Source organism: Crocodylus porosus, unplaced genomic scaffold, assembly GCF_001723895.1.
Source record: "Crocodylus porosus isolate Cpor-Errol unplaced genomic scaffold, CroPor_comp1, whole genome shotgun sequence".
Taxonomy (NCBI): Eukaryota; Metazoa; Chordata; order Crocodylia; family Crocodylidae; genus Crocodylus; species Crocodylus porosus.
The window spans coordinates 95009022-95029033 of record NW_017728906.1 but is presented as its reverse complement, the minus strand read 5'-3'; the positions used below and the strand labels follow the sequence as shown (position 1 = coordinate 95029033).

Sequence of the window (20012 nt, the reverse complement as noted above, 5' to 3'; positions counted from 1 at the left end):
TTTAGAATTGCAGTTGTGCATTTTAAAATAGTTATGTCACAAACTTGATCATTTATTTCTCATACAAGTAATCAACATATGCAAGAAAAGATGGAGCTAAAAGCCAAGTAAGTGTTAACTGGCTTTTTATTTTCTTTACATTTTTTAATCTTTCCCAGCTGCTATAATTAGACATAAAAGTGTAGTAATGGCAGAGAAACATTCTTGAATTTTTCCTACATTATAACCAATGCAGATGCATTGCAGTAGCTTCATTGCGTCTTAATGAATGTCCAGTACAACACATCAAATCAGATATTTGTATGGAGGTTCAGTTGTCGTGGCCAGTATGCAGTTGCAGCTTCATTGCGGTTCTCCAAGATACCAGGCAAACACTTGTAGTCTTAGAAATGATTGAAATGGAAATGCTGAAAACAACTTTTATGTAGCTTTAGAGGGAGATTAAATAATTCTTACTTGTTTAATGAGAGGATACTTTTATTTTTTTTTTTTTAAGTTTCATTTCTCAGCTAAAAGGAAAGCCTGACCTTTATTTAGTGACTAAATTGAGACTTCACCATGTTGTCATACGTTTTTAGCTAATGTTTCAGTAATTAGAAGTGATTGTTCTTTTGTGTCAACTGCTATTTGATCAAGTAATTTGATAATACCAATCAATGAATCTAGATTTAAGATAAGAAAGGAGAATACCTATAAAAAGCAGTGCTTTTTCTCTTCACTAGTTAAGTATGATTGCCTGAAATAATTGTTTGGTTGACACATTTCAGCACTGGTTAAGAAAAGTATTTCTGTAATCAGGAAAAGGATAGACATATTTGAATTCCTTGACTGGGAAACCTTCAGGTTGATGTAAGCTCTTTTGTGCTGTTCACAGCTAGACACAGTTCTTAACTTTAGTGAGGTTTTCCTTTTGTTCTGATTATAAATCATAGATCATTAGAAAATAATACTGTAGTAAAAATCTGAATATCCTGTCTGCTGGAACAAGATTGTGCTTTTTGCCAACTTGAAAAACCTTTAGAAGCCCTCCATAACAATCTCCATGGCCAATAGCATATACATAAGTGTGTGTTGTTTAGAAACAAATCAAGCAACTGAGTGAAATCCTGCTCCCCTGAAGTCAAGGCAAAAATATATCTTGTTGAGTCACCTGGTGAGGATGTACACTTTCAATCTTTGTATGTGGCTATAAGAGTAGTATTATGCCCAAGGTTAATTTTAAGACTTCTGAACTTCCTCGTAGTATAGCTTTTGAAAAACTAGTTTTACTTGTGAACCTTTATAAAGTCTTTACTTTTATGCTCCATGATGCTCTAACTTTCTTTCCTTGAAATAAATGTCCTGTTCTCTGGTTTCTCCAATTTTAAACATTGATATGGCTTCATGTTCAAATAATAATGGATTGTTTATTATTTTTGTCTGGTCTTTTCAGAATACCACAGAGAGAATTCTTCCTACTGTAGGTATTCTATGAAGCTTAACGTTTTCAGAAGACTTCTTGAAATGTGGAGTCAGTGATCAGATTTAAAATGTTTTCCAGTAGATTTTATAATAGTAGTAGCAAATTGCCCATCAAGAATGTTGTGGGGATGCAGCGGAGAGGCAGAGGTGGAACATTGCTGCCTCCCAGGAGTGGGGGGGAAGCTTGCACATGGCTGCCACCACCCAACCCGTGCTGCTACCGCTTCGCATCCAGTTGTCATTCTTGACATGCATTTTTGACACAAAACTGGCTGGAGCCACACCCCCCAAGAGCATTACAGACAAACAGACTAAGCCCTTTATCTGTAGCTGTATCTAGATATAGAATATGTGTGTGTATCTGTCTGCTGAAACACCGCTTTCTTTTTTGCTTATTGCAACTCATGGCAGAATGAAAATCATGACTAAAATACTGTCATCTAGATTTGGTATTATCTACAATTTATGGAGGTATTCAAGAGTGGTGTTATGTAGAATTGGAACATCAATATGGATATTTGCCTTTAGAACTAGAATCACGTTAAAAATAAAACTTGCTTAATAGCTCCAATCATGGTAAAGCTTTGATTTTTGTTTGTTTGTTTTTGTTTGTTTTTTTTTAATTGACTGTAGGTACAGCTGCACTAGAAGAAGATGCTCAAATTCTAAAGGTCATTGAAGCTTACTGTACAAGTGCCAAGACACGGCAAACACTAAATTCAAGTAAGTTAGAAAATAAGGAAATGATTGAACAGAATTCTGGTTAGCTATTTTGCCAGTTACAAAGGACTGGGACCGTTTTCACATAATGGCATGTGTGGACTAAGATAATTGGTCTTTGGATACTGTCTCATTGTTGAATGTTTGGGTACCTGAAGGAGAGAATCAGAAGTCCTGAAGCAATTTGTAGAATCCATAGTATGTTACAGCAATTGGATCTTACAGATTTTACAGCAATCAGTAGCATTTTATTTTTCATAGTATGAAAGGCAAAAAAGGAATGGCTGTTTGGATTGCTAAAAATATAATTGAGAGAGAAGTTGATGAATTTACAGGTAAATGGAGTAATAGATTTTAGTATTTTGGGGCTACATCTGCTTTTATACCTTTGGTTGATTCTGGTTAATGAATTATGTTCTTTACTTTAGGGGTTGAGAGAAACCTTGTCTCCCATTGCAGAAGAGTAACATTGTCACTAGCTGTTTAATAATTATTACAAATCATTACAAATTTTAATCCCTTTAATAGTTTTTTCATAGAGCAACTGTTCATTTTCTTTAATCTGTATGTGTTGGGTAAGGTTGTCACTTCTAGTTTTCTCAGATATGTATTCATTTATTGGTATCTTTTTATAATGTTCCCAAGATGTACTGGAAAATTTTTATTCAAATCAAGGTTGCAGTTGTAGCCATTCTCTGTATTGTTAATAAAATACTACATAGCAGGGGGATCTATCAGCATGCATTTAACTTGTATAAGGAAGAAGAAAAATGTTCACTTTGAATTTGCACAGTTTAGCCAGTAAACTTAATTTCTCCGTGGTGTACTATGAAATGATCATGAGACGCATAGTGATCTTTGTTGTCAGCAGTTATGAGTTTGGACATTGTAATTTATTCACTGTCCATTAATACTGTTAAAGTGTTTGTTAGTGTTCTTACCAAAGCAGCTTTTTTTTGCATCTTATTTCTACTCCAGACTGGCAGTGGGAAGTTCCTTGACAGATGTGCAGTTGCTTTGGTGTTAATTGCAAAGTAGCTGATTTTTTCAGTGTTTAAAATTAAAATATGAATTTGGGCCTTCCTGTCTAGGGGTTTATTGCAAGTCTCTCTCTGTCTCTTCCCCTCCACCTCCTTACATTTTAGATTGTTATTACCTAAATGTTTATGAGAAATGACACCTTTATTCCAGTCTCTCTTGCATTTTGACAAGTTTTGGGCCTTCAAGGTGACACTTGTCAATTTTAGTACTTAGCTCATTCCTTTGTTAGATCACTAATTTGATTTTTAATCATATGATCATTGTGTTTTTGTTGTGGTTTACGTGGTAAAAATGAACAAAGTCCATTTTAAAGTTTGAAAATTCTCATGTTTTGCATTTTAAACTAGATCATTGCTATTTTAAATGTCATGGCTGTGTGCTTAATTGGTGTTGATAATTCTTCAAAGAGAATGCGACAAGAAATAGTTTGGGAACATTTAATATAATGCAGTTGTGTGTATGTAGGCACACAATGGATGTGAAGCATATTTTTTGCTTTTTTGCCTATTTCCCCTTTCTATGTATATTTAAGAAATATACATAGTGCAGTAGATATCATTGCATACATCAAAAGTCAACAGCTTTTATTTGCATTTAGCTTCAGTAAGAAACAATAAAAATACCAATTTAGATGCACATCTGCTTTTCTTGTAAAGGTTGCCCATTTGCATTAAAATTATAGATTTTTTTTCTGTCAAGACACTTACAGTTTAAAATCAGAAGGGAAAGAAGGAACTCTTTCATTTTCAGTTCATTGTGTAATATAAAAGAAAAAGCCAGGCATTTTTTTAAAAATGTCACCATCTTTCTGTACCCCTTCCTCACCTCTGTGGTCACAAGCTGCCTCTCCATCCCAACATTGACTTGATAGTTCTCTTAGTAGCACTGTCTTCGGTCCTACATTGTGCTGCTTTTGCAAGTCCAAATTCAGCCCTGTAAGGGTACTGGTGGACTGGAGAGAAGCTGGAGGGCAACATTTGTTCATATTTGGGAGGAACAAGCCATTTGGAGGTACTGTTGGGAAAGGGGATGAAAAAGAGACAGCAAAGGGTGGGCCTTTCTTACAAACCTGATCTATCACTTCTTACTCTTAGAAGTATGAGACCCCTAGATAAGGGTTAACATCAGTAAAAATTCAGCATATATGGCTCACCTATACCTTTTCAGTTTTCAAGTGTTTCCAGGAACTTAATTTAATAAATAAATACTCTTCCATATAGAAGTGTCAGGTGGGAGAAGTATTTTTGAATACTGTTGTCCACACCAGCCGTTCTGCAGGACTTGCTGGGAAATTAACTAAGATACAACCATTAAAATGACAATTGGCAGTGCCCTGGCAGGGAGCTAGCTAAAGTAAGTCTCTAAATATTTGTAAGTGTTTTGGAGTTATTCTAAGGTAGCTCATCTGGTTTGCAACTTTTTGGTTAGTCCCATAAAATTCTCATTTTATAAAAAGATTTCCCTTTCTATTCTTATACCTGAAATATGTCTGGGCCAGTATTTTTGTTCTCCCCATTCAGTTTTCTGTTAAGCAGCATTGACTCTCCTATTCATTAAACAAAACATAGCAGGGTACTCAAATTATGATGCACTTCCTAATTCAGTCTTCACAAAAGTTTAAAAAGAAAAACATTCAAAAGTTATTACGTGCCAAGTGTACCTTTTACATAAAACCCAACCAGAAATAATAAAGCTTTGGTGCCTTTTTAACAATATTTTCTCTTTTCCTTCTCTTCCCATCACCTTTTGCTTTTGTTTCATGTGTTTGGTTGTGGCTATTCCTTACGTTCTCCTCATCCCACCTCTGCCTATCCACATCTACCATTTCATTTCACCCATACATCCTTAGCATGGCAAGGCACTGACCTGATGCATAATCACGTCTTGGCTGATGATGACCAATCAAGTCTAGACTCCTTGGGTCGTCGCAGTAGTCTTTCTCGTTTGGAGCCTTCAGACCTCTCAGAAGACTCTGACTATGACAGTATATGGACAGCCCATAGTTACAGAATGGGGTCTACATCTCGTAAGAGCTGTTGCTCATATATCTCTCACCAGAACTAATGCACTTCTGAGCTTTTCTTAACAAATGCTTGTTGTATCACAGCCTGCTTTTCTTAGATGTTTTCTTGCTGTTCCTTGTCTCTTAATGTGATATTTTAACAACTTTTGAGGGGGTTTCTGATATTTCAATTGTACCTGATGGGAGGTTTTATTGCCAATTTAATACACGTACAAACAGTCATTCTACAGACAGAGTGTGTATCCTATTAAGGATATTATTTCTTTAGGGTTTTTTTAAGTGACAGCTGTTGGTCTGTAGCTATGAATGGTCTGTTTTTTGACTTGGTCAGTGTAGCAACAAGTTTATTTCTTTTTTTTTTCTTTTTGGAAACAGCGCGTTTTTGTATTTTGTACTGAAACCATACTGGTTTGTGAGCTAAGTGCCAGCAATATGGAAATACTTTAGACTTATAGTGGTCTAATTTTCTATGTATTATTAACACAAGGTATAAAGCAGGGGGAACGAGAAAAATATTTAAAATATGCAGTACAAGAACTATAAAATCATTTGGATATATGACTATCTGGGCAATCTGGAAGAGCATTTGCTAATCCATGAAATTTTGTTTTTGTATTTCTGTCCTTTTTTTGGTTTGTTTTCATTGTTTAGATAATTTATGGGAAAAAATCGCACATTTTCACAAGTTAAGCAGTTGTGTCTTGGAAGACCTGGAAGTGTAAGCCTGTTAAATGTGACATGTTTGGGTAGTTTCACTTTATCAGCAGTTATGCTGTCACTTTCCTGTATGCAATAGTGTGGAAAACACCAGGTTTTAGATGCTGATTTGGCTGTTAAAATGCACACAGTTGTTAGCAAATCATTCATCATTCTTTTTCAAACCAATAAAATTCCAGGTAAAATCAAACTATTTGTAAGGGTCCCCATTAAAAAAGCTTGAGTGTTCAGCATCTGGAACTGTAGGTATAATTGCGGTTAAATTGGTTTGTTGGGAATAGAATACTTGGCTTTTGGTTTTCACAGTTTGGATGTCTGTGATATTTTATGGTGTGTTGTAATTTCTCTCATAAGCACATTTATTTTCAGCAGCCAGCTCTTCATTCAGAGTAATATTAGATTTGCAGAAAACTGGATGTGATGCATTATATGAAGTTGAAGGTTTTGAATCTGCACCTGTGACATCACTGGGGAAACGTGTGTTCTGTATTGAAATTAACAGAACTGGAATTGAAATACTTGTTTTCTAAATCCTTCTTAACGTTAGCATTGGGGGGAAAAAAGCATTTCCCTAAAAAAGGTCAGTAATTTTACTTGCTTTCCTTAGGACTCCAGGGTGCTGTGGTTTTTTTCCTTCAAATTGTACAGTGCTCAGTGTTCCAGTATCACTGCATGAACAATTAAGATAAGTGTGGTACAGTTGTTGCTGTCTGGGAATATGATTGAATTGATTCCAAGTCCTGAGGCAATAAGACAGTTTTGCAGGTGACTTAAGCAGAAAAGTAAACTTGAATATTTAATGGTTTAAACATGAACAAGCCCAGAAGGATGTCAGAGTGGAGAAATTGTATTAGTTCTTCACATTGGTTACTTAACTTTCTGTTCTAAAGTGTTTGCTAATCTACTCGTATTCTATCACTATTGATGGATTGGAAAACTAGCTAATGAAAGTTAAAATGCCTGTTGGGATGATTTTTAAATGCACTATCATACAAGTCTTAGATTGATCCTCCTGGTGTCCAGGTATATGTATGTGTTGCACTTAATTTTATCTAAAAGAAAATTGCTGATGGGAATCCAGTATGTGGCGTATGTACTCTATGCTGTCAGACAGCTGAGCATCTGTAAAGCCCGCTTAGCTTCATTTTTACTTTAAAAACACAAAGTATTCGCTTTCTACTTACGCAGAAAGTGTGGGTCATTTTTCCTGTTGTTTTTAAAGCAATAGTGTTCCAGTTAACTACTATTTTTTGCATTGGTTAAATGCCTATTCATTTACATAATACAGCTGTTACATATATTATGTACTGTAAATATGAGTTTGAAAAACAGTTGCTGCACTTGAACTTTCCTTTATCACACAGAATGTTTTTGTTACCCAGGTCTGAAGATTTTATTGACTTTCTATGCACCAAAGCTTTGACAGTTTACCACCATTAATTCTTGTAGCAGGTAAATCATATAATCAGAATGATGTTATGTTATGATGTTTTTGAATGCTAACATCACTACAGAATTAAAAATCATTCAGTGTTTTCAATGTTACAGGCCCACCAACTGTTGTGAATTGATCAAAAGTATTAATACAACAAGCTTAAAAAATGCCAGTGTGAAAATGGTGGTATTCAGTCCAAAGGTTCAGTGTTTCTATTTTTGTGGAACTTTAGTCATGGTAATAATAGTACCTTATGTTTATGCAATTCTGTTTTAAAAAAAAAAATGTGTACAGTTAGTATTATACTGAAAGGATGGAAAACCTGAATTAGAAAGTAGGGTTAAGCTATTGTCAGCCCCTTTCCATATGGCTTAAATGGTATTTCCATTAAATTAGTATTTACGCATAAATTGACACCAAGCTATACTGATTGTGTGTTTTGCATAATTTTGTCAAAACACAGTAACGTGTACATAGTGACGTAAAATATTAAAAATCTATATATTGTGCATTTCATTTGTGAATGGGAGAAACCATCTTTGGTAGGTGACTGCCTTTTGAAAATTCAAAATGGATGTATAGCTGAATGTTGCATTGTATTGTACAGTATGCATATTGTTTGTGGTTGCATATACCAATTGAGTGTTTTGTTTTATATAAAAAGGACATCTGTTATGTACAGTTGAAATAAATTTTGCATTTGCTAGCCTGTGACTTCAATTATTATGCAGGAGAAAGGACAATGTAACTTAACATTTCACATTTATTTGGCTTTTTCCCTGAAAATAGTGTAAAATAGTATAAAAATGAAAGCCAAATACTAAAATAAGGAAAACCTTTGATAGTGAAGGTAATAATCTATCATCTGTATATAGTAACTGAGATAGATGTACTTTGACGGATGACCCAAGTCTAAATTGTTCCATTTCCTGCTGTTTTTTGGAGTGGAGAGTGGGGTGCACTAGCTCTCTTATGCTCGCTCTCTTACTCCTTTTTTCAACATTCACTTTGCAAAGGTATTGTCACCTATAGTATGTGTTTCCCCTTTTCTTTTATGGAAACAGCAGTATTTCCTCTTCATATGGCAAGTGTAATCAATGTCTTTTGGCAATTTATTCTCACTAACAGAACAGCCTAGGTAGTAACTGAGAAGTGTGTAGCAATTTTAAGACCAAGTAAAAACAACTTGGATTGAAAATGTATTCGTGGGAGTGGTTATCAGATACCAAAAAAGAGTAAGCAAGTATAGTTCTAACACCCTAAATGCTACATTTGTATAATCATCTGCAATTTTTGTTGCAATTTTTTTCCATTGAAAACAGTGAATATTCAGTACATATGTAGTATTACTGTATAAGTCATTCACATTTTTGAGTGACCTTAAAAAGACCGAATATGTATGTCAGGACCAAGATAAGAACAAATAATCCATTCTAGTAGAAACACTAATGTGCTAAAGTTTACTATTAATGTAACAACTCTCTTCTATTATCTTTTCTAATGAGCTTTTGTATCAATTAGGGAAATATTTACAGTTCCTAATCTAAAGTAAGTATGTTTTGTGTATTCTTCATTTTTCTTTCTTAGAGGTTTTCATATGGTTTATTTCCCAAAGTAGGAAGCCCCTTATTAGATATTATATCATAGCAATGTGCTTTTCTACAGAAGTTTTACCTCTGTCTCTGAATCTTCAAGATTGTGTCTAGTCTGACCACTGGGGGCTTCATGTTTATTTCAATCCATTCCAAATGACACCATTTTATAAGTGAACTTTTTTGTTTGTTTTGTTGTTTCCCCTGTTTACAGCATTAGGAATCTGAAAGCCCCACTGCATTCTTTTGTGCTTGCATATCACTGCCCACACTAACATTTTTCACACTCTCTCTGGCAATGCATTACAGACCCCTTTGAACTTGAGCACACCTATGCAGCCTCCTGGCTTTCTGTGGTGTTTGATAGAGTTGTGGGCTGAACTTTTTTGATTTTGCATTTGGAATCCCTTTAACAACTGGGCGGATGCACAAGAAAGAACAGAACTGGGCTTGCTGTCTTACCCCTGTCACATCCACAGTGCTGCCAGAATTAAAAAGAGTAACTAGTTACTCAGTGCACACAGGGAAAGGGAATAGAAATGCCATTTCCAGTGTCCCTCTACAAATAGAATTTCATTGAATTTTCATCAGTGATTATACTGATTTGCCCATAGTGTTCATCCATGTTAATACTTTAAATTGACTGATGCAGTACAAAGTTGAACATTGAAGTGCAGCTTTTCTTGCTGCTGCACAGACATGCCTGACTTGCACATGAAAATGCCAGACCTCTTGTTCAGATGGCCCATTGCATATCTTGACTGTCTGTTAGTGTGTGTACTTACCTGATTTATGCATATGCTTGCGGTATCTGAACTCCAACTGGATCTTTGTGACCTTCTTTTAAACTCAAGCCCTTTAGGGCTCTTAGCAGTTGTGTTAAAAGAATTTCTAAGCCTGTAAAGGGATCCTATTAAGATAGTTTTTTTGAGGGGGAAAAAAAAAAAAAAAAAAAAAAGGTAGAAACAAGACTGCATGAAGGTAATGTGAAGACCATATAGTTATGGATCATTGCTCTTCTCACTGCTCACTCTTCTGCAGTTGCACATATAAAAAGATGAAGAGGATGGTGAGAGCTGTATATTCCAGTCATCACTATTAACCCCAAATTATTCCCCAGATTTGGTACTTGAAATTCACCATTTCTAAACTCCACAGTATTTTGTATCTGTTAGCTGTGGAATTTTTAATTTGCTCGGTTTAGGCCTAGGTTAACACAAAGTGTGCTCAGCTGTTCTTTCCCCCTCTTTTAGTGTAATCAGGTAAGCATGAAATGAATTAGTCTTCCCTACAAACCTCCTCCCCTTCAACTGTATGAACTCATGTGAGAGTGACTTCGCTGGGGTCACCTAACCCCAGTCGTCTTCCTGCCTAGATGATCTTCAAGATCCCTTCCAGCCCCTAACTATCTGTGAAACCCCATGGTCAGAGTGTACTGTGATGCAACTTCTAAGGCAGTAGAGCTGCATCATGGATCTGAGAGATCATGCATGTATGACTTGTAAAAGAGCACCCTGCTCCCTTTTTGAAAGGCAAATGAGAAGGTGCAGTTATAGTTGCCATTGAGTACTAGTGGAGACCGTGATGGATTCCAATCTGCATTCTGCCTTTTTCTTAGGAACAGATTTTGCTCAGTCATGAGTGCTGTTCTGCTGGCTTTAGACTGAGGTCAACTGGCCACTTGTCATGTAAGCTGGTTAGCATCTCATGTTATGGGTATTTGCTTTATGAATGTTCCAGGTATATCTGAACATGCCCTCCAGTATGGATAATACGTACCTAGAAGGTATTTGTCACTGGTGAATAAAAGCACTGGTTTGTCACTGAGGGATTTGATATATGCCCCTTATATTGTTTCCCGTATTGTTGCATGATGTGCTAGTTCTGGGTACAGTACAATAACTCTGCTGATATTACTCTCCTGTACTTCACTTACCCAGTGGATGTTTACAAATTCCACTTCTGCCTTGGAGGATATTGCTAGTGAGAAGCATAAAAGCCACCTTACCTTAGCTTGTGTTCTGGGAAAGCAAGTATGCAGTTGGTTACAAGTTTGTGTCTGCTTATTGAAGTGGGCAGTTGTTACAGATCTTGGGAGAACTTTCAGTTCCTTGTTTTCTTTGGTTTTTTCATTTGTGCAGTTTTATACTGGATTTGTCCTTACTTTGTGACAAACATCTCAATAGCAACACCTGCCATACTTTGACGGAGATTAATTGTAACTTCTTTGACAGGATGGGATGGTTTCATCATCTGCAGCTTGTTCCAAATGTGATAATCCATTTGCCCACTGAGGGTTTTTTGTTTTGTTTTTTTAAGCATCCATGATTTAAATTATATGTGCCCTGCATACTTTGTTGCATAATGGTTGCCTAATGAAAGTTGACTTCAGTTTTTAATTTGAACACAGCTTTTTGTTGTTTAAAGCTCAAACTGACAGTGTTGAAGGTCTTGTTAAGCATTTAGTCGTGTGTATCTTTGAAATTACTTTTTTGTTTTAGGAATGTTCCCATCTCATCTCCACCCACGTGCATGCGTGTATGTGTGTGCCCATGTGTGTGTGTTGCAGCTGGAGTTGGGCCCAGGAAGATGCACCATTGTTACTTTTCTTTGACATCAATTTTAGTTTACTCCTTCACACTTCTAAAAACATGGTTTTTATTTGCTTCAGAGTCTTTGTTTTTGTATTTTCTTTATAAAAACATGGCCTTCGTAATGTACTATTCATGTGCTTTCCCCTAATTCCCTCTCCCCCTTTTTCGTACTGTACCTTTTGTGTTTGCTTCTCTCTTTGAAGTTCAAGGCATTTTTGTTTTGTGATTTGTAGTTTTTTGTTACTCCCAGACTAAAATATCACATCAAGGATGTTTTCTACATGACACCAAGTCCTGTAAAGTGCAAGGCTGTAATGGTACTGACATGTGTTTAATCCCATTGATTTCCATAGGCCTGTATATGAGTACAACTTTAGACAAACATTTAAGTTTCAGCTAGCATGTTGCAGCTTGGTGGGCCAGCTGTTCCCTAAACTGCAAGCCAAGTAGCCCTACCTGTACCGTGATATGAAAGGGCTAGTTAGCACTGCTGAGTGCTAGCACTACATAGCCTGTCCCCATGCTAATTAGTATACCCATGGGTGTGCACAGACACAGCTGTGCTACTTGCCATTTGAGATGTTCTGTCATGCATACTGTGGTGTGCTTGAAAGTGCTGCTGCCAAGCACAGTAAATTTTCTGCAAAGACAGGACCTATGTAGTGCAGCCCAATTGTCAGTGTTGGGGTAAGGATAGTGGCTATTAAGCTACCTTTAGATCATCCTGATCTGGCACTGCTCTGGGACCTGGAAGGGCTCTTGACTTAATTTAGGCAGCTCTGAGACCCTGTTTTAAGTTGCCTGTCTCCTGGACTGCCATATGGGTGCTATATTATGTAGTATCTTCATAGCCTGTCACCCTTGGAATGTTAATTTTTTTTAAGTGTGCAAGGAATTTAAGCACTCCCACTCCTTTAAGGAAATTTGACTGATTTTTACATGCATGCTTAGCAACTAAATATAGCGACCTCTGTATAGCTGAGCATTTGAATAGGTCATTGAATAATAATAATAAAATAATAATGTGCCGGTCTACTCTTTCTTCATTTGAATAACAGCTATGCTATTGGTAAGGGTCAGCAGGGTAATAAAGCAGGTTAGAATTGAGTTGTTCTGTTTTATATTGTCATATTAAATGTATCCATTTTGCATATACTGTGCAAATCTGCCTAATGAAGGTCTCAGTGTAAGATGAAAAATGCTACTTTGATATCCTTTTATTTCTAGTAGGCTATTAGCAAGAGCCCATGAAGTGCAAGAAGAACATGAGAAAATGAAAATATTTTTTCTTAGTGGTGAACAAGCTAATCTTATCTGAGATCAGAGCAGTGAAAATTGTGCAATGGATAATACTGAAAAAGTATTACTAAGCCTGTCAGTGCAGCAAGAGTGACAGTGGCATACTCTCAGTATTCTCATGTGGCATGAAAAGATCAGTAAAATAGAAAGTTTCATTTTACACAAACGATGTGTGTGTCTACATAGTATATTACATAGGGCATTTTTATGATAGCTTTCTTTTTATAAAATTGTGCTTAAACATTCTACATCACTGGCAGGAGATGCCTTCAATTTTGATTATCTATGCATTAGCTTATATTTTTGTATATCTATATATGTAGTATATAGAGATATACATGCATATCGTATACATGTGTCAATGTGTATGTGTGCTCGTATAATATTGGGATAGCATAAAGAGGGCAGCTAAAAAAAAAAGAAAATGTTATAACTATGTATATATACACGCACACCCCTGTAAGGACTTTGTATTAGTATGACGTTACCTCTGGCAAAGAGAATTGTATGCTGCTCTGTATGGAGATAAAATGCTATATAATGGTCCAGTTGGCTGAGAGAATCACTGGAGAAAAGCACAAGATGTTTTGCTTTCTCAGGTCAAATTTGTTTTCTGTTAAGGTGCTTGGAGCTGAGTTTGGGTCCTGAGTTCTGATACTAAGTGCCAACAGTTCATTAACTAGCTTCTTACAATCATTTTTAGCTCAGTCTCCTAGGGCAGCCTACAGACCATATTTCCCTGCTTGTTAGTCAATCAACTGTAACATGCACCAGACAGATAATTTTGCACTGTATGAAGTTCTGATGGACAACTCAAGTACAGAAATAACTTTCACCCCCCCATTAAGAACTTCAAAATTGTCATGATTCAACCCATTACCTTCTTATTGTACAAACTTTCAAAACGTTTTCCCTATTTATGATGTATGACAGTTTTAAGGATCTAAAACTCTCCCTTAAATTATTTTTCCTCACTAGGATAGCTTATGTTTGTCAGTAGGCAGCGTTCTGTTTTTTTGTTGTTGACTGAATGGTTCTTGAAAAGTTTGATTGGAAAGGTTCTGACTTCATATCTTTCATTGGGTTCACTTTTTTTCTTTCACTTGTTTAGAGATTGTTTTGTTAACAACTATGAAGGAAAGGCAATGATGTAATGAAGCAGCTGGTCATCAAGAACTGACTAATTTCTAGCAACCATAGCTGCTTCCAACAATGCGTATTTATTGGGTGTAATCTCAAATCATGCAAAAATCAAGATGTTCCAAGTTAATGGAAAACCATAATAATGAATTGGAATTGTATATCATTTAAAAAATACCATTTTGGAGTAAATATGCAACAGTTCCAACTCTTTATCTACTTTATTTTGCCAAATATATAGATTCTGATCAAATGCTTCAGCAGCACTTCATTTACAAATCTTTTAGGTAATAATTTGTTGCAGCCTAATTAGCTTTCACTTCTAGTACAATTTGCTGCAAAGCACACCTGCCCCCAAAGAAGTACAGTCTTAATTAGAACCACTTCATAATTTACAGAAATTATCGAACAGAAGTATAAATTTGTAATGATAGTAAAAATGTACATAGGAAAATCTGCTGATGTTTTGAATTTGGTGTAACGCCAGTTCTCTAAAACTTAAAAATGTATCTTTTAAAAATATGTACTCTGTGTAATTGTTTTAGTTAATTTAATTTGGTTGTAGTTTATTATGAGTAAAAAGCATCAAACTAAATATATAGATATATCTATAGCTATCTAATTGACATACTTTTATCTATATGTTTGTATATGTAAAACTTGTATGAATTTGAGGACTGTAGGTTTTTTGTGGGGGAGGGGAATTATTTCTTCCTGTTCCTCTTCCACTTGTATGGAATTGATCTCATGTGTGCCCCATAAATTATACATTCAACAATTTGTTCTTCTAGCTGATTCGCACTAGCAAAACCATTTGTTTCATTGGAGTAATTGGATTTATGTCAATTAGATAAATACATAGTTGGATTTATGCTAGTATAAAGGAGACCAGAATTGGATCCAAAGACTTTAATTAGAATTAAATATATGGATAAAGATACAAATCTGTTATTTACTTGATTTTCATGAATTCACATAGAACTTATATGTTTAGAGAGCTATATATTGTACTGTGCCTTGATTGGTTTTGGTACAGCAGGACCATGGGCTACACTGAGGAGTTCTATCACCAGTAAAAAAAGAAGAAATACGTCAGAACTCCCTTTTTTTTTTTAAATCCAGAGCCTATTGAAAAACATTGTTAAATTAGTTAGTTAAAGCTGGTGTTCAGGAGAGAAAAACCTTGAAGCAAAATGCTCTTTTCATAAGTATGTCAGGCAGTTATATAAAATAATCTTTCAGAATATCTCTTATTGTTTGCATGTTGTTGATTTTGCAATGTGTGTTTTTTTTGGTAACAGGTTCTCGTAAAGAATCTACTCCCCAAGTGCTGCTTCCAGAGGAAGAGAAGATTATTGTAGAAGAAACAAAAAGTAATGGCCAGACTGTTATAGAAGAAAAGTAAGCATTTCTAATGAATGGTGGATTAAAACTTCAGACTTTCACAGAAAAAATCATTTGGGTTTTACACTTGGCTGTTTAGCATTTTACTTAGTCGCAATAAGTTTAAGACTAGCATTAGTGGAATTCTTTGCTGATTGTCCAGAGGATTAATTGCCAGCCCCATTTCATGTATTTGACTGGCTTTTAACTGTTTTTACTCTTTTTCTTTCTTTTCTTGATGATGCCTCTTCTTTCTGGGTCAGTTGGGAATTAAGTTTTTTGCATTTCCCTGTATGACCAGGGAACTAGGTGTTTTCTTATGTTCTCACTTTTCAGGCTACTTTTAAGTTTGTGACTTTAATTTATAATACCCATTTAGTATTTATAACATACAACTTTCTAGAGATCCACAGTGTGTTGAAAAATACAGTGGCATGAATCATGCTGTATATTTCGACACATCATTCTGTTATAGAGCTTATATTGGAATTGAGATGTCCTATAGCAAGGGATAGTACAATCCAAAGGTTTGACGAGTTACTGATTCTTTTGCTACTCCCATTCATAATGATTGGCTTTTATGTTAATGGTACTAATATCTTTTGATTATACTCTATAAATCTGCTAAATAATCCATTTACCTTTAATGAAAGTATTGTAACGGTTCTTAATATTTTTATTTTAGAAGCCTTGTTGACACAGTATATGCATTAAAGGATGAAGTACAGGAACTAAGACAGGTTGGTAAATAATACATATATTGTACTTAACACCAGGCATGATTATTAAATTTGTGAAATTTGCTATTTTTCAATGGGATATATATTTCAATTTAGAATCTGAGGTGGTTAGTCCAAGTGGATATTCAGAAAATCAAGGCAAATAATGAACACACAAGAAAAGCATAAGTTTCAGAGATTGGCTATAATTGTCAGACCATTCCAATCGGTGATGTTTCTGGGGGGGTGGGCCGAGGCAAGGGGGGCAAGTGGAATGGTGTTCCTACCCCCAGGGAGTCTGTCACAGCAGCTACAAGCCTCTACCCGCTATATATGTATCGAGGGGGGGTTGGTGGGAGCAAACAGGGTACCAAGGTTGGCTCTTAGGGAACCTGGCTACAGGGCTGCTGCTGCTGCTGCTAGAGTGGAGTTAAGACTGCTTCAGGAAGGCCATCCTTTCCTCTCACCAACATCATCTTCTCCCACATGCTCAATGAGCTGGCTGTGCCTGTCTGCATTTGTACATGAGTTTGGATCCACTCCAGCCCATTGATTTATATCCTTTCTCTCGGCCTCTGTTTAAGAACCACAAAGCACAGATTTTTTTAATTCATTATATAAGTGAAACATCTGGTAGATTTCCCAAAGGTAAATAGTATGAAATGTGCAACTGCTTTCTTAGCAGGGAAGCACATGTTTTCAATGCTTAACTTTACAGATAAAAAAGGATGTGGAAACTTGAAGAAATCAGCAAACATATAAGTCCTTTGGTACAAAGTAAAGGGTGGCCAACTATGCAGAAATGCATATAGCTACAAATATTTAGTCAAATAGTGGATGTTGTCAGTCCTCATTTATTTACATTCAAAGTAAATGAGCTTGCACTGGTGTAACTGGAATCGGACAATAGGCTGGATTCAGCAAAATGCTTTACCTCATTGCCTTGTGTCTAGCATATTAAGGCTTAGATCCACAAGCTGAGCTATAATATGAATGCTAAACAATAATAATGGCTATATACAGTTGTTCAGTTTCTACCAGGAGTATTGGTGTTCTCCCAGTAGAAGAGAAGTGTCCAGACTTTCAAGCTTTTTCTTTCAAAGCAAAAATGGCCAGTGTGGAGGGGGAAGAGAATCTAGAAACAGCCAGGGTTAAATTGCTTCTGGGACTTCCTACTAGGAACCCATCTGGGGACCAGGAGGAGTGGAGCTGGAGGGAAGTCTGCCGTGCCTTCCCAAGACTTTGTGGTAATTACCATGGTCCAGTAGACTTCAGCATCATGTGCATCTGTATCCCTGTGCTGAAAACTGGTAGTGGGGTGCTCTTAAACTAAAGCTCATTCAAGCTTTAAAGTGCCCCATTGCCATTTTTCAGTGTGGAGACACTGGTACCCATGACACTACTGGTGCTTTAATTAGCATGGTTTTCAGAGCTGTGCTAATAGAACCTCTCTTTCCCCTGGTATCCCTGAGCACATCTATAAATGCCCTGAGTTCCTAGTGTGAGAAGCAGGCAGGGGAATTATCACAGCACTCCCTCTGTGTGATTGCCAGGAACCTAGTTTAGGGACTACTGCCTCCTGCCAGCTTGCACATGTCCCCCACCCCTCCTTCTCCCCACTCTTCTCCCACCCACCCTTTTGCTGAGAGGTGGGGGTGGTGATTGAAAACTCAGCTGGCAGGTGAGCATGCAAGCCTGGCTTTCAACTCCATTGGCTTTCCTTTGCCTCATCTGGGAGATGAGTGCAGCAGTTTAAAAGTTGGAGAGGCCAGGAGTTTGGCTTGGGGAAACTTCAACATGCCTTGCTCTTGGCTGCGTTGGCTTTTCGTTGCTTCCTCTACAGCAAAATGCCCCCACCTCTGAGTCAGCCCAGAACAGTACAGGGCAGCAAGGCAGGCTTCTGTACCCCTGCCTTGAAGATTCCCAGAGCCTTACTGTGGCAACCTAGTGCTCCCTCTGCCCCTCTCCCTGCACTTCTGAATCAACCTGGTTGGTGGGGTGGAGTGGTAGGGGCGCATTCTCCTGGGGTGTGCACCCTACTGTGTAGCACGCTGCTTTTCTGCAGCTGTCAACTGTCACTTGACAGTCTACCCCTTTCTCAGGCCAGGCTGTCAATTAATGGGCTCCCCTAAAAGTGAGGTGGCCCAGGGAGCAGCCCTCTAAGTGTCTGCTGGTTGGAGAGTTTGTCAGTGAAGCTCTCCAGACCTGGGGATGGAGGAACACCTGTACAGTCCAGCTCTCAGGGTGTTTTTCTACTGAAAGAAATTTTATTCTGGTAGAAATTAATATTTGTATCTAGCCAGTGACTAATGTGTGCTACATGTAAAGTGCTCAGTACTGAGTATCCTACTGAGTTAAATGGAACCACTCGCACATGATGGTTTTGCAGACCTGGGACTTTGTTGTGCACACGTTGCTTATCTTGGTAGATAACCTAGGCTAGTAATTATTTTGATTGGAACATCTCTCTCTCGATAGCTCTGTCTTGATGTGTGTCTCTCTCTACACACGCACGCACACGTGCGTTATCAGCACCCTCGTTGCTGTTATCCTGGCAGGGTGTTATTGATTTGTTGTCAGTCTTGAAGTGCCAGGAACTGTGATGTGGCGAATGTTTCATCCAGAGGTTCCTTACACCAATCTTGTTTTAAAGAATGATCGCAGACTCAGTTCCATGGCAAAGACCGAGTTTTTTGTTTACAAGCACAGCCTTAACATATTCTGTCCTAACAAGTACATCAGACCAGGAGTTAAGGCATTTTACCTGTGACAAAATAGTTGGCACAGCACTATTCAGGCTTCCCAAGGCTGCCACAAAAGTTTCCCTGCTTCCCAATTCCCCTTATACAATGATCAAAACAAACTGTGTTGTATTTAATCTGCATCTTGAATATCTCAAATTGTTCTGTGGCAGGGGCTTTTTTACATTCTTACCTAGTCTTCTCATTCTAGCCTTTTCATCCTGGTACTAGAATTATTCTTGTATCACCTTCTCCCCCTCCCATCTTTTGGTGGGAATACGCAACTGGTCCACATACCGAGTTTGTTTTTTTTATGTAAGAAGTTCATCTGTTGGTCAGGTTTGCTGGTAAGGCCTGGTCTGGCCAGTGCTTTAGTAAAGCCTTGTTAAAGAAAAGTAGATGCATTGTATGAATAGACTTATTATTAAGAACGGCTAAAGCTAGATGAGTCCTTGCTGCTCTAGTGCTTTTGTCTGTTGTTTCTTTTTGCCAGAATAACTAACCATACCAAGCCTGTATACTTACTTAAATTAGCAGTTACTTTTGTGTACTTCCTCCTAGAAGGGCAAGGTAAAATATAGCTGGTCTCCTTGTTAAATGAATGTTCCTGTTGGTACTTAAAAGAAAGACTGATGCATGGGATCCAGTCTGTTTGAGCCAGTTGTCCATTACTGCCCAGCCTCATACATAAAAGCCATTGCATTTGCCTCTTTTTTCCAGTATATAAAATAAATAAATGGTTATATATCCTGGGCCCATAAACATGTTAGCTGGAATATTTGCCTGTATGCTACAAAACAGATTTTTTTGTAATTTTACCTGATCCAACTGTATAGTTGCACATAACGTGCATCTCTCTTACCGTCTCCGCAGAATACATACTTGGTAGGGCTGTGTGAAGCTTTGGATCATGAATCCAAATCTAATCAGGGACCAATTAAAAGGTCCAAATCGATTTCAAAGCTCTCTGAATCTTTGGAAAAGATTTGGAGAGTTTTGATTCTGACAGTCCCCAGTGGCTGCAGCAGGGAGCTGCAGCCGACTTGCAGCTGGTAAGTACTGGGGGTGGGGAGGGGAGGGGACCATGGGGGGGCCCCTGCTCCCCCAGGCCCCCTGACCCCCACCTACTCCCTCTGCCCCCCCATGG

General features: G+C 37.3%; 1 protein-coding gene across 4 annotated transcripts in view; it reads left to right on the top strand.

Annotated features, from left to right (window-relative positions):
• The window catches only part of ARHGEF7 (Rho guanine nucleotide exchange factor 7), a 181866-nt gene that overhangs the window by 158681 nt on the left and 3173 nt on the right, over positions 1 to 20012 (top strand). For 2 of the 4 annotated variants that reach the window (XR_002099935.1, XM_019529651.1), the window contains exons 18-20: positions 2095 to 2184; positions 15324 to 15423; positions 16091 to 16145. Coding sequence is in view for 3 of the 4 variants with exons in the window: in XM_019529651.1 (XP_019385196.1) it covers positions 2095 to 2184; positions 15324 to 15423; positions 16091 to 16145 (245 nt within the window). In the remaining variant the exon portion in view is untranslated. Of the gene's footprint in view, positions 1 to 2094; positions 2185 to 5071; positions 7683 to 15323; positions 15424 to 16090; positions 16146 to 20012 lie in introns of those variants that run through there. The other 2 variants (XM_019529652.1, XM_019529653.1) reach the window with 1 other exon arrangement.